The sequence below is a fragment of the Equus caballus genome, chromosome 2 (assembly GCF_041296265.1).
Source record: "Equus caballus isolate H_3958 breed thoroughbred chromosome 2, TB-T2T, whole genome shotgun sequence".
Classification (NCBI taxonomy): Eukaryota; Metazoa; Chordata; class Mammalia; order Perissodactyla; family Equidae; genus Equus; species Equus caballus.
In genome coordinates, this window is record NC_091685.1 from 95,579,280 (window position 1) to 95,593,298 (window position 14,019).

Consider the following 14,019-nt stretch of genomic DNA (forward strand, 5'->3'; position numbering starts at 1 on the left):
AAAAGAACAAAAGTCAGTATTTTAGCCATGTGGTTTTGGAGCTCAACAACACCATGTGACTAAAAGTTATAAAATCAGCTCATTAAATCAATGGCACTTCACATGGATATTACCCATGGACCTTTTGTTAATTGATTTGTGGTTTGGGGTAATTAGATATGGTATCCAGATTGTCTTCCACATTTCTCGATACTTTATCTTTTAATGAATCTTGCGAATTGTCATTTGTTAATTTGGCCATAAAATTAATTCCTGCCTATTGATATATTCACCCTTCCGGAAAGAAATATATTTAATGCCCACCGCATTACCCACAAAACTCATATTTTAGCCAAGTAAAGCTATTGCACTAAACCTTGAGTATCAATCATAGCTTATATGGTTGGTTTTATGGCTTGTGTTTCTTTATTGTATGTTTTTCCTGCAGAATGTGTCATATGCAATATACATTTCTTAATGTGGTCTCAACTGCTGCTGTTACTTTTTAATCCCATATTTTCTTCTTATCTTTTTGCAGTTTCGCATCCAATCCACCAGTCCACTTAAACTTTTCAGTTCCACATCACCAATACTTCCTTGTCAAGCCAGTGATGTCAATAACAATCTTGTTTGTGTTAGATACTGTTTCTCAAACTTGAGTCATGCATTGACCTCTTTAAGAAATAATTATTGCCTGCTTTCCTTTCTGACATAAACTATTTTTAGTATATTGTTACTTATATATGCCTAAACATAAAACTAGGTATAAATTCCCTATGCTTCTAGCTCTTATACAACTATAAAGCCAAAACAAATGTACAAATTACGTAAAACAAAAGCAACAGCACTTGAGTTAGCACAATTCATTGACTGTGACACCATACTGTTTTGCTGAAGTTAAATTGCATGTGACGACAGGTTGGATTGCCTATGTTTTCTGTGCTCTATGATGCAATTCTGCCATGATTTTTTTTTAATGACTGTAAAAACTTTCTGGCAGCATGTACCATTATTTCAGTTTGCTGTCACTTAGCTCCAAAGCTTCATGAGTGCATTAAGCCAATTTCTATTGTTCTCTCACTGCCCATGATGACAGCATCTAAAAGTTGGGACCAATGTTATCATGAACAATGATGCAAGTCTTAATTACGTGTCTGTTGACTGAATTCTGCCATGTCTTTTGCCTTTTACAAGTTCTCTCTGCCACCCTGGTTCTATTTTATTTGCCTCACACCTTGATTATTTTAATATTCTCCTCACTGGCTTTCTGCTCCCAATCTCTGTGCTTCAATCTACCCTGCATAGTATTTTCAAACTAATTTTATGAAAACCAAAGTATATCATGCAGAATCATGTGATCTTGTAGTGTCATTTTGTTTCGCCCTCATCTTTTTGTTAGACCGTGCCCTCTCTGTTTCTCTCTCCCACTCCTCTTTTCACCATTCTTTCACATAAATACCTGCCCCTACACACTTACACAGAAAACACATAACAAATATAAAAACACCATAAATCCTTGCCGCCGTCTTTTTTCTTTTGATTTCTTTTTTAATACTGTACACTTTTACCTAAATATCCTCTCTCCTTCCCTCCCTTTAAATACTGTTGAGGCAATAGGCATAAACTGGGGCTGTCCCAGGCAAACTGGGTTGTGTGGTCACCCTTAGTCTAAGCCCGTACTGAGAACTCTCTAGATTCAAAACTTGTATTTTATTTATAGCAGTATTACATGTTTTTCTCTAATTATTCAGGGTATGTTGAGCTGTCCTAGGTAGACTATGAGTCCGTGCGTGCAGGTACTATAATCTACATAGTTTCTTGCACAATGCAGAATGTAGAAAAAGTATAATACAAATGTTAAGAGCACAGACTTAGGAGTCGGGAGGAACTGGATTCATATTCTAACTCTACCTCTTATTACCAGCGTAAGCTTGGGTATTCTACCTAACATCTCTAAGTTTTCCCATTTGCAAAAGGGACCTTTGTACCTACTTCACAGTAATGGAGTGAAGGTAAAAGGAGATCATCAGGGTGAAGTGATTGGCATGTGTGAAATAGTCAGTACTCAGTAAATGGTAACTTTTATTATTAACTTTGAGCTTAATTGATGCTTTATGAATGACTGTTATGTGAACTCGTTCATTAATTTTCTTCCTTCCTGGAATTCTCAGTGGTTTGTAAGTTGGAGCAGCAGCAGCCACAGTGACAGATTCAGAGGCTAATTTCACACTACAATTATCTAGAAAAAGGAACCAAAACTCCATAGGGATTGCTGAGGAAAAGAGAAATCATAGTGAATCAAAATGCATGGTCTCCAGCTCAGCTCCCTCCCAAATCCCTGGAAGCATTTCCCCACAAGAATGTGCTAGATACCATGGCCTCACAATGTAGAGACCCTGAGGAGTGAGAAGGTGATGTCTTCTCTCTGTTAGGGGTGGGGCACGAGAGGAGATTCTGTTTCATTGTGTTGGAGCTGAACAATATCATTAATCTAATTATTATGCACACAATCCCAGCTCTCCACCCCATGGACTGCTAATGATCCTGGGCCTCCTCTGGAGGCCTCGCCTTTGTCATCCGACAAATGAAGGGATTGAATCAGGAGATCTCTAAGGTTCTCTTCTATCTCTGACCACCTGAGCTGAAGAAAAGCTTTAAGCAATTTAGAGGAAGCCTAACAAGATAAAAGTAGGAAAAAAAATACCTTTTTTCTAAGTTTTGTGTCTTTATGCCTTACTCAGTTGAACAGAAGACAGTTGATAAAGAATGTGATTTCTAACTGATGTGCAACGAAGCACAAACCAAATGGATAGAAAAAGAACCCTGCCTGCCGGTCTTAGAATTCTCTTGGTTCTACTGGAATGAAACTACTAACACATTTTTTATTTTAATCAAACAAGTTAACTCTAGCAATTACCATGACTGGCTCTGAGTGCTATTTTGTGCTCTCCCCGATAGCCATCTGTTTGGCGAACAACACAGCCATTTCAAGAATTATTGCAGAAAATTGTTGCAAGTGTCAGAAATGATGGCTCTGTTGGACTCAGCCTGATTATCTGCATCAGTGTGGTTACAAAAGGAGACAAAGAAGAAAAAAAAATGTATCTGAGATAAAATATTCCCTCCTTGGTCTTCCTATTTATAATCGCCATCTCTGTGTATAATTACTGTAAGGCAGATTCTCCAAGATGTCGATTCACCTGACTCCCTGTCTTTCATATATGCTCTCTCATTCATTTCCATTTCTTTTACTTTACTCCAGACTTCTATTACTTTTCACCTGATCCACTGCTATAGTCTCTCAATTGTTTTCTTTTCTCCAATCCCTTACCTTCCAATCTATTTTACACATTGCTCCCAAAGAGTTTTTCCTCAAGGTCGACACCAATCATGTCACTCCTCACTATATACAGAATGATGCTAAAATTCCTTAGCCTGAAATTTAGGGGCCTCTGTCATTTCAGGGTCAATCAACTTTTCCTAGATCATTGCCTCCTCCTTTTTCTTTCTTTCTTTCTTTTCTTTTTTTTTTTTTTTGGAGGAAGCTTATCCCTGAGCTAACATCTGCTGCCAAACCTCCTCTTTTTGCTGAGGAAGGTTGGCCCTGAGCTAACATCCTTGCCCCTCTTCCTCTACTTTATATGTGGGACGCCTACCACAGCATGGCTTGATGAGCGGTGCATAGGTCCCCACTCGGGATCCAAACTGGCGAACCCTGGGTGGCTGAAGCAGAATGTGTGAACTTAGCGGCTCAGCCTCTAGGCCGGCCCTGCCTCCTCCTTTTTCTTATCACTCTTAGACTGTAGTTAGTTTGGACTACTCAAGGCACAAAGTCAGAATTTAAAAACTAGTTCTTGAATAAATAAGTAAATTAAAAATCCTATTTGAATTTTTTAACCGCATTTCCCTAATTTATTTCATCACAGATATCTTGGGAAATATTTTTTTCATGGAGTTGAATCCCATTTCCTTAGAAGAGCTAAGAATTATAAATGAAAAGGGGAAATTAATCAAGATCCGTGGTCAATTGACTAGAACTTATATTGCGACAATATCAGTTTAAAAGAAGAAAAGAAGTAGCATTAAACAAAAAACGGAAGGAAGTATCCATCTGGTTGTTAGAAAATAGACATCTTTTAAGATCATTTATTAACCCTGAGTAGATATTGACATTCTGAGAAGCCAGGTATAAGGCTTTTCCAGTGACCATGATCAGGGATAGTATGTTGGACACAAAATCTAGTGCCAGATAGTTAAAAGTCATTAATAATATCAGAAATTAAAAAGGAAGCAGAAAAGTGCATTCTAGCACAGTCATTTTGGTGGTCATTTGTGTTGATTAAATGCTTCTAATTAGTAGTATTTATGTTTATATGATCATTGGGAGGGTTCAATCCACATACCATATGAAAAAAGAATCAGTTCAGAAGAAATAGACACTGTTTTGAAATTTGTATGTGTAAACTTTTGGGACTTACATGACATTGGGCTTCAAAATTATATGCAAAGATGCTACTCCTAGCACACCATCAGTAGCTTAGATGTTCTAATTTATTGTGACATTAACGGTTAGGTGATCAGAAATTCAATCTTGGCTTTATTTGCTTACTAAACAACTGAGAATATATTGCAAAAAGTTCTCATTGTGTCACACAATGGAGAGAAATGAAGCTTCTAATTAGGGTAAATCTCCATGTTCCCCTCCTCCAGGCACTTACACACCTTTATGTTCGATTCCATATTCAGATCAATCAGAGAATGCTTTGAGGTTAGTGGACTCTTACTCAGTCAGGACTTTTTGATAAACAAAAGCTCCCTATTTGGTGGGTAGTTCTCAACCCTTAAATATCTATTTTTCTCTGAAAAAGGAAAAGATGGCCAACCATCCCATATTCTTGAATCTTCCCCATTTGCTCTCTCCCCTGTGCCTTCCAGCATGCTTGCCTCACGTATCCTAAAACAGTTTCATCAATCCAGTTGACTCTTTTAGTCTCTGTGCCATCTTTCCTCTTCCTTTCACCATCAAGGCTCTGGACATAGTAATTGAAATAGAATAGAATGCTCTGTCCTGTTCTTCACCACTCATTCATCAGTTGCTTGTAAACTAATTTCTGTTCTTAAAATTCTACTGCAAGTCAAAGGCTACAAGCCACACAACTGTTGAGTCGGGTGACCTTTATTTACTTTGCAACCTCCTTGCTACAGCTGCTGCATTTGACATATTGATTACACCCTCTTTCTTTGAATCTGTGACTGTTTTCTATGTCACTGTCTACTGTCTGCCTCTTTTCTCAATGGCCTTACATTCCCCAGAGTTTTGCTTTCAGCTCTCATCTCTGCTTAACGTATACTCTCTAGTTGGGTGACATCATCTAATTAGCCCACTTTTTGCAGGAAACTTCCAAATTTAGGGTATAGAACTATGGTATAGATCCAGTTTAGACCCATCTTTTATTATACATATCTAACTAAAGGCTTGCATCAAACATAGCATATTTAAATAGAATGCATTTTCTCCTAAAACTTCAACATAAGTTTTTACTTTTTCCTCTCCCCGATCTTCCCCTATCTAAACTCTTAACACGTACTCTGCTTTTCAAATCACGTCTGTTTTAGAATCTATAACTTCCTCACCCTTCCCCTTCACTCCAAGTTCCAGCCCTAATCATTTCTTGCCTTGACTCTTATGGTAACCTGCTATTGGGTCTTCATATCTCTTGTTAATTCTATCCCTCCTGCAGTCCTAGCTTAAGCCATCCAACCCACTGCTGCCAGGTGCTGTGCTACAACACAGATAATCACACCACTCTGCTGCCCATGAGTCCTCAGTGTTTGCCCACCCACATCTACAGAATAAGGTCTACGTTTTTGCCATCAACCACAAACATCTGCAACATAGCCCCATCTCATTTTACAACAATATAGTTCAATTTCTTATTGCAAAATACATGCTTATTTTGGAAAATGCCTAAAATGAATCAGCAACAAAAAAAGAAAATACCCTAATATTTGATTTTCCTGCTTTCATTGATTTCCTTGCTGCCCTATTATTTTAACCAAAGCAGACTATGGGTAATTCCCAAATGCATCTGACATTTTCCTGTTTCCATGCCTTTCCATGTTATTTATATCCTCCCCACCCCAGCTAATTTCTAGCCATTGAAATTCTGTTCAGTTTTCACTGTCCATCACAAAAGTCTATTTCTCTTTGGATCCCTGTAACAGAGAGTAGTGATAATATATGTAAAGCACTTTGAGTTACGTCTTGGAGTTATTCCTCCTTACTGTACTTCATATTTTATATTCAGCCTTTTTCGTAGTTATGTAACCTTTGTTGTTGTTTTTAGCTGTGCACTTATATCCCAGACTAAACTCTAAGATTCTTGAACATATCTCTTTCCCTAGGATTTTCATAAGACTTTACTTCCAGCAGCTGATAACATAAATTGTAACATCATGCTATTTTCATGGGATGGTGGGAGTAAAGGGAGAATTGGGAAATAGAAATGAGAAAAGATTTGAAGGTGGGAGAAAGAGAGAGACCCTATCCTTCTAGAGAAGATGATGAATATTCTAGCACTTCCAGAGGCAAAACTAAATTGATTCTTTTGGAGGGTCCAATTCAAAGAGTAGGTTGAAGTGAATGTTAGAGAATATACAACGTTGGGAATGGTGGTGTCTGATGTTGAGCTGGTTTATACTCAGTTCCATCTATTTCAGATGCAACAAGGAAAATCAAAAGCAGGATTCTGTCCCTGAAAAGGGTTAACAGGATTAATCTAGCTGACTGTAATACCACACAAATGGCAGTGGTGGGAGGGAATTGAAAACCTGAGAAACCCAAGAGATTGTGGAGCAAGAGGGTATGCTGAACTTCCTCCTTGAGATTCAGGAGCTTCTCTCTCAGTGCTGATAAGCTGAAATATTTCCACCTCCCTGCAGATGGATAAGCACCACTGCAATTTTTACAAGCTTGGCTCTCTGTGGGCAGCTGGGATGCAACTGGATTTTCATTTCATAAAAACTCTTCCAGAAGTGGTTTTAGAATGGAACTAGAATAGAGCATTGGTTACTTTGTCATGCATCTAGATGGATACATCAGGAGTTAGTGAAACTTAATGGAGGGGCAAGAATGGTGAAGGCAGGAAAACTCTGTCTGTTAGTACAAGAGCAAGATGTCAGTGGATCACAGTCAGGTTGTAGCAGTGGAGATGGTGGGAAGCGGCTGACTGTTGATGGACGGATGTGCGGTGTAAAGAATGCAGAAGAATCAGGCAGAACTGAGGTGCTTAATCTGAATGTCTGAGTGGGTGAGTGTCATTTCCTGTGATACGAAGGAAGAGAGGAGCTGATCTGGAATGGTGGCAGAGTAGATGGCCTCAAGTTATGATCTGGCCTAGAAACTATGCGGGGGGGGGGGGGGTGAAATTTTTCCTCTACTCTCTTTTGGTTGTCTGGCTGAGCCTGAGAATTAACAGGAGATTAACAGGAGAAAAGCATACAAATTTTATATGTACGTGGAAATCTCCAAAAGGAAATGAAGACCCCAAAAAAGTGTAAAACCTAAATCCTTTTATACTAGGCTGAACAAAGAGAGGCAATTGTGGAAAAGTAAGTAAAATATATGGGAGGAGAGGGGAGCTAGAGGAAGATAAGAATTATTTCATCTAGGTCTGTCATATAGAATTCTCTCCACGTTGACTGACTGTCTCTGATAAGAATGTTTCTTTCTTCCTAGTTTAGGAAGGGCATCTTTCACATGAAAGTTTTATCTCCTGCTTTCAGAAAGAAAAGGGGAGGTCAGAGCACCCCTCTTGCACCTGCTGTTTTTCTAGTGCCTTTAGCTCAAAATAATCCTTATGCCAATGGGGCATATTTGGTGGTGACATATTCTGCCACCCTTCGTCACCTTAAAATGTCTCTTAGGCATCCAAGTGAAGATGCAATATATGTCTGTAATTCAGAGAAGAGGTCTAAACTGGCGAGAAAAATTTAAGATTCATCAGCATAAAATGATATTAAAGTCATGGGACTGGTTGAAATCATCTAGAGAAAGTATGTAAAGTACAGGAAGGTAAAGTGTGCTGTCCTAAATCCTAGGGCACTTCAACGTTATAGAGAACAAGAGGAAAAAGAGCTAGAATTAAGCAACTGCACATCTGGTCAAGGTACCCACTGTCTGCACAAGAAATGAGATTTAGCAAGGGGAGAGAAAGACAGCAATTTTTAATTTGCTTATTTTTACTCCTGAGGACGTGGTAAGTGCCTTTACATAATCTCACAATAATCCTATTGGATAGATGTAAACATTCTCCCTTTTAAAGGGAAAAAGTTGAAAGTTAACTGAATAGATAATAGGGAGCCGAGCTGATTTTCCTTTTCTGTTACACATGTCCAAATATTTATTCACTGTTACTGATACCTGCTACATTTCCCAGGCTACTTTCAGAATAACATAGGCTATAACCTACTGGTATAAATGGACTTTTATTTTTATTTGAGAGCTTAAGAGCAGCCCGTGGAGTCAGGCTGCCTGCTCTGCCAGGTTCCCAGCTCCAACAGGGAAGCTGACTGGCGATGGATTTACCTCTGTCTGGTGCTTATCAAGAATGGAATCAGAAGTCTTCTATTTTTGCACGTTAGTTTCCTCTTGACTAGGGGATAAAAGTTATCCCAAACTCCAGGAGAGTGACAAGCTAGAGCAGTGAGACAATGGTTGTCGATATTTTTAAGAACATTAGCAACAAATACACTTACAGATCGTTTTCGTGACTAGTCTCCTTTCTTCTGTCTGACTGCTACTTTGCTGCAATTAAAACTGAGTCATCTTGTTGGAGCTCCTCTACAAAGAAAAGCTGATTACATTGCTTGGGAAACAGAACATGAGGTATAGGTGTATATCTACATCTGTGTACTTATTTCTTTGTAGAATTTCCGTATTTATCTACCCACTAACTCACATTCATAAGATGTAATGTGTTTTTGTTCTTTGTTTCGTTTCTTTTTAAAACTTTATTTAAACAAGCCTCATTCTACTTTTCAGCTTCTATCTAGCCAGGCTGATGGAAAGTCAGTCTCTATTATTTTGAGCTCTCCTCTTGCCCCAGGTCTCATCTTGCACTGAAACTTGTAGAAAGCTTGTCTGTTTCAGTCATCAGCCACTGATGTCTCCATTTCCTATTCATTATCGTACCTTGAAGCCCTTTCATTTCATCGCATCCAACCTAATCTCGAGACAAGGCAATCTTTGGTGAAGCTGACCAGTGACTGATGATCAGCCTCCTTAGATGCATATTGTAGCCCTTCTCTGTGGGTGGTCCTCCCTCAGCAGGCGCCGACTCAGAACACTGCACAAAGCTTTACTCTCCTGGCACTGACCTTTGTCCTTCTGTCTTCTCCCCAGTCACTCTCTCTCTCTCTGTCTCTCTCTCTCTCTCTCTCTCTCTCTCTCTCTGTCATTTTCCTTCTCCCTTTCCCTCTTTTTTCTCCCTCAACCCTCAAAGATTCTTTTCCCCCTCAATAGACACCTCACATTTTCTCTCTCATGAGATTAAAGAAGGGCAAATCTATTTAGTTCAGGCGGCTCTTGCTTTCAGCACTGTTGAAATCCCTAGGGCACATGCTTTATACTACAGCCAAAACTATGAGAGAGCAAAACACAAATTATCTCCAAAATTATTTTACCACTGTCTTATGTACATTTACATAAAGCGATCACATCGCACATTAGCCTTCTTTTGTCCAAACAAAATGAACCTTCAGCACTTGCTCAAAAGCTTTTTTCTTCAGTCCTTTAATCATTTATGATATTTCTTTCTGGACCTCATCCAAATATTCTCCTTTCTGAAATTCAAAGATCAAAACTGGAATCAGTTCTCTGATAATGATCTGATGGAAGCAATTATAGTTTCAACTTATTGTGTATCTCTCTCTCCTTTCTTTTTTCCTTTTTTAAACATTTTTTATCAGACACATTTAGGTTTGATACCAGGCTTCTTTCCTGTCTTTTCTTGAGTTGTTTTTCTGGGCATATGTACTTGCTCTTCAAAGCAACGGTTAGATACTATTTGAAAGTGTCACTCCTGGAGCCTTGCCTTTTTTGACAAGAAGATATTCCTATTTTCTAGATAACTTTTTAAAACTAAAAAAGTCAAATGGGAAGAAGCATGTAGAAAGTGATACCAGGGAGAAATTAAATTAAAACAGTTAAATATGTCAGGTTTTTTTGTTGTTTTTAATTCAGAAAATAGAATATGCAAATAGATAAGAATGAGCAGGAACAACTTTAGAGACCAAATACAGTGTCAACATACTTTGGGTTCTTCCACCTTTGCACGCTGAGCCAACTATTTCTTACTGTACTGTCATCTATTCTTTTCGTAGAAAAAATATGCATCTCTAGAGTACTGCAGGTGTGTTTTAATAGAACCAAAGAATCCCAGGAATGTAGAGATGAAAGTAACTTTAGAGGCCACTTAATCTAATCTAACAACTGACAAGAATCATACCTGCCAGTTTCCAAGAGGTGACAGGATCCCAATTGTAAAAGGAAAGGAATATGGTTTTTCCATTAGGCAGACAGGGATAAAAATGCCCTCTCTGCTACTTGAGCAGGTTTTGTATCCCTTTTGAGCTTGTGGAGATAACACCAGCCAGTTTGATCTTTTGTAAGGAATTAATAAGATAATATCTACAAAGCAGCTATCACATGATAGGCTATGATACATAGATCTCTTTCTTTGCTTCAGATAGTTCCATTGCTTTCCAAGGTAGCCCAGACTTTACACTACAGAACCTTTGATTATCTGAAATCGACAACTATTTAATCTTAAATTTTCCTCTTTTCCAAGCCAATGGAATTCTCATTCTCACTGTCTTCAGTCTTTTCTGATATTCCAGGTTCCCAAGTCTGCTGTCGTCTTCCAGGTTAGCAGGCCCTGCTCTCTCTGCTTCACGGTAGCCCTCCCCTTAGCATGCCATGTCCAGAAATGCATGCAGTGCCCTAGGGGGTGGCCTCAAGCTTCCTCTGAGGGTGTATTTTGGTTAATACAACTCTTTCTTTTATAGCAAACTTGTCCAGGATCATTAGAAACACTCTATGACCCAGACACTTAAAGCAGTGACAGTGTCTTATGTCTTCCAAGTAATTCATTTAGGGGCTTTTCTTGTGGTTGACATATTTTGAATTAGATTCTGAAATCTATTTAGAATAAAAAAGGCATTTTAAATGTGGCTGGTGATCCAGTGGCCATAAGGGCTAATTTTGCTTCTAGGCCACTGGAAATTATCCCACCCTTGATATGCTTTTATTAGAATTTCCCCTACACTTGAATGGTTGCACAGTTTTTAAAAAGTTTTGGAAATCTACTTTTAATAATCTAACTATATATTGAACTTTAGGAAAGTTTTGGTAGATAATTGTCATCTAAGAGTATTTTGAGTTGTTAAATTTCATGGACGTTGATCTAAGCTGAAAACAAAATTCTACTTTATTTCACCAGATTATCATATAAGCAAAGTTTGAACCAGGGAAACTACATTCTCAGGATCCTTTCCTTTCAACTTGCTGTTGTAGAAGCACTGAGAAGTCCGCTAAATTTATTTCCTCATCTATAAAACGTGTACATTCAACTTGAAGGTTTTTTAAAGGCACTTTTACATCTGAGAATCTATGATTCTGTTTTTTGTACCACTCTCAAAGCTCTTATTGATGCCAGACTTACATTATATTCATTTTTAGCCAGATCTGCCAGTTTAACATCTGATACAATTCAGCAGTCTAGGGTCTGAAACATGGTGCTCTATAAAGATCGATTCATCAGATGAATGTAGAGTCAAATAAAGCTCTGTAAGATATTGGCTTTAAACTCTGGGCTCATAATTTCAAGGTGGTATGCCCATAGCTCTGAACTTGGATGTAATTAACTGCAAAATGCTCTCATTTTAGCATGGGAAATCAGCTTGCTAGTCAAAAGGAAAGATTTTTCAATTCAATTTTAATTGGTAATTTTCCTTTGGGGGACCTTGAAGAGCTATAGTAGTTAAAGGAATGAAATATCAAAACTATTAATGAATAATTACCCAGCAGGACTCTAACTTTTATTATTAGAGTCTGAATGATTGGAGAGGATGCCTGCAGTGGGGGACTTGTGATCTAGGATACAGCAGTAGTCACTGACAGAAAAGAGAGGGAAATAAGCAAATATCATCAAGTCACGCACATTGGGTCTTAGTTACGCAAGGTCTCCTTATGTAGGCAGTGATGTGCTTAAAAGTGAGACATTTACTTTTACTTGTTCCTATTTTAAGTGATTGCTTTGATAGGTCTTTGAAGAAAAAAATTATTTTCTATCCTTCAGATTCAGTAACTGCCCTTAAATGTCTGATCATGTCATATATTCAGTGGAGACAATATTGTCACTTGCTTCCATGGTGATCTACAGTGAGCGATGGCTAAGACTAATGACATTGGATTGTCAGGGGCTCTTCCAAGGTGGCCACTAATTAATTATTTGTCATAATCTCCCTGTGAGGAAATTACTAATCTTATTACTTAATTGATCCTTTGCAGTTTGCACTTGCAGAGTGCATAAAAATTCATCTGCGGCCGTGAAGAAATGACCATTCGTGCTATCCTTAGCAGGAAGCAAGGAAGCGGCCCTGAGAGCACCTGTGTTCACTCCGTGACACGGACATGGGCCTCAAACTTTAAGTTCTGTGACAGCCTCATAGGCCATGTTGCTTTCAATTCCAGCTGAATCATAGAATGATTATATGTGAGGCATTTTAATGTATTTTTCTAATCTCCAGAGATTGAAGTTAGTAAACAGTGAACTAACTCAATTATAAAACTGCCCCTCCAAAAAAAGAAAAAGGCAACATTTTAATTTAGTAATTTTCGCTTGGAAGGCACATACAACAAGCAGACTGGAAAATGCTAAATGTGCTCTGGCAGCTGTAGAAAAAAAGTCATCTGATATAAATTAGTCCCCTATGTTTGGAGTAGGGATTGTTATAAGTTTCCTTTCAAGTTACTTTTTGGCCAGTTGTCTACTCCTCGGTCAGAGCCTGACTGTGTGGCCCTGCTGGGAAAGAGAGAGCATTTCTGTACTATTATATTGATAGATTGTAGCTAATACTTAACCTAAAATTGTAATCAGAATGTAATATTTATATTATGATCAATGATAGATAGATACATGGTAGGTAGAAAGATAGATAGATAAAGATTGTGCTTCTCTCCTAACAGGGAACACTGGAGAGGAACCATGTTTCCAACAAAGTTGTTAAGATTTGCTACAGGTAATCTTCACCTTAATCCTGGACAGGAGGCAGTGTTAGTGAGGAGGACATTAGTGATAGCAGTCATGACAATAGCTAACATTTATTCAGGCCTTATTTTATACCTGGTACTGTGCTAAGTTTTTTGTATATATCATTTTATTTAATCCTTTTAACAATGCATATGGAGACATTTTAATAGAAAGACATTGAGTATTTGCTAAAGTTTATGCAGCTAATAGGTGCTTGAAGCTGAGGAAGGAACAAACTAAGCGTTACTTCAGGGCTTCTATCTTTACTTTGTGCATCTGAAAGTCCAAGGGGACCCTAACGTCACCTGCCAGCCTCCCTGACATACCTGCACACATGTTTTGTGACTGAACCCCCTCCACAGCTGTCTGTGTATGGAATGAACTTCTTTGAACTTCTTTGAAAAGTGTTTTTTCCTCATTCTCAGGATTGTTCAAGCATGAAATAGACCAGTTATTTTCAACTATTCTTTTCAACCAGACCACACCATGGTTGATTTGGTGCTTTAAACTAATTCGGTTTGCTCTGTGATCTGTTTGAAATAATTATGACTAGTGTTTGTCCAAATGTTGTCACTGGGGTGGTGCGCAAGCAAATTCTTCTGCACAGACCTGAACAGATAATATCGATAAAAGCAAACTGCTCTGATCAGCCCTCTGTCCTTCCAACAGCGCCCCCCCGGCATGCCCGCTGTTGAGCACCATTGGGCTAGAGGAGTGGTTCACAGCC

General features: G+C 38.4%; 1 protein-coding gene across 35 annotated transcripts in view; it reads left to right on the top strand.

Moving 5' to 3' along the window:
* Positions 1 to 14,019, top strand: part of INPP4B (inositol polyphosphate-4-phosphatase type II B) — a 747,831-nt gene that overhangs the window by 724,456 nt on the left and 9,356 nt on the right. Inside the window, exon 26 of one of the 35 annotated variants that reach the window (XM_070258411.1) lies at positions 13,229 to 13,281. The exons of the other annotated variants lie outside the window; for them this stretch is intronic. Within the exon in view, the coding sequence (XP_070114512.1) occupies positions 13,229 to 13,281 (53 nt within the window). The remainder of the gene's footprint in view (positions 1 to 13,228; positions 13,282 to 14,019) is intronic. 35 annotated transcript variants of the gene reach the window in all.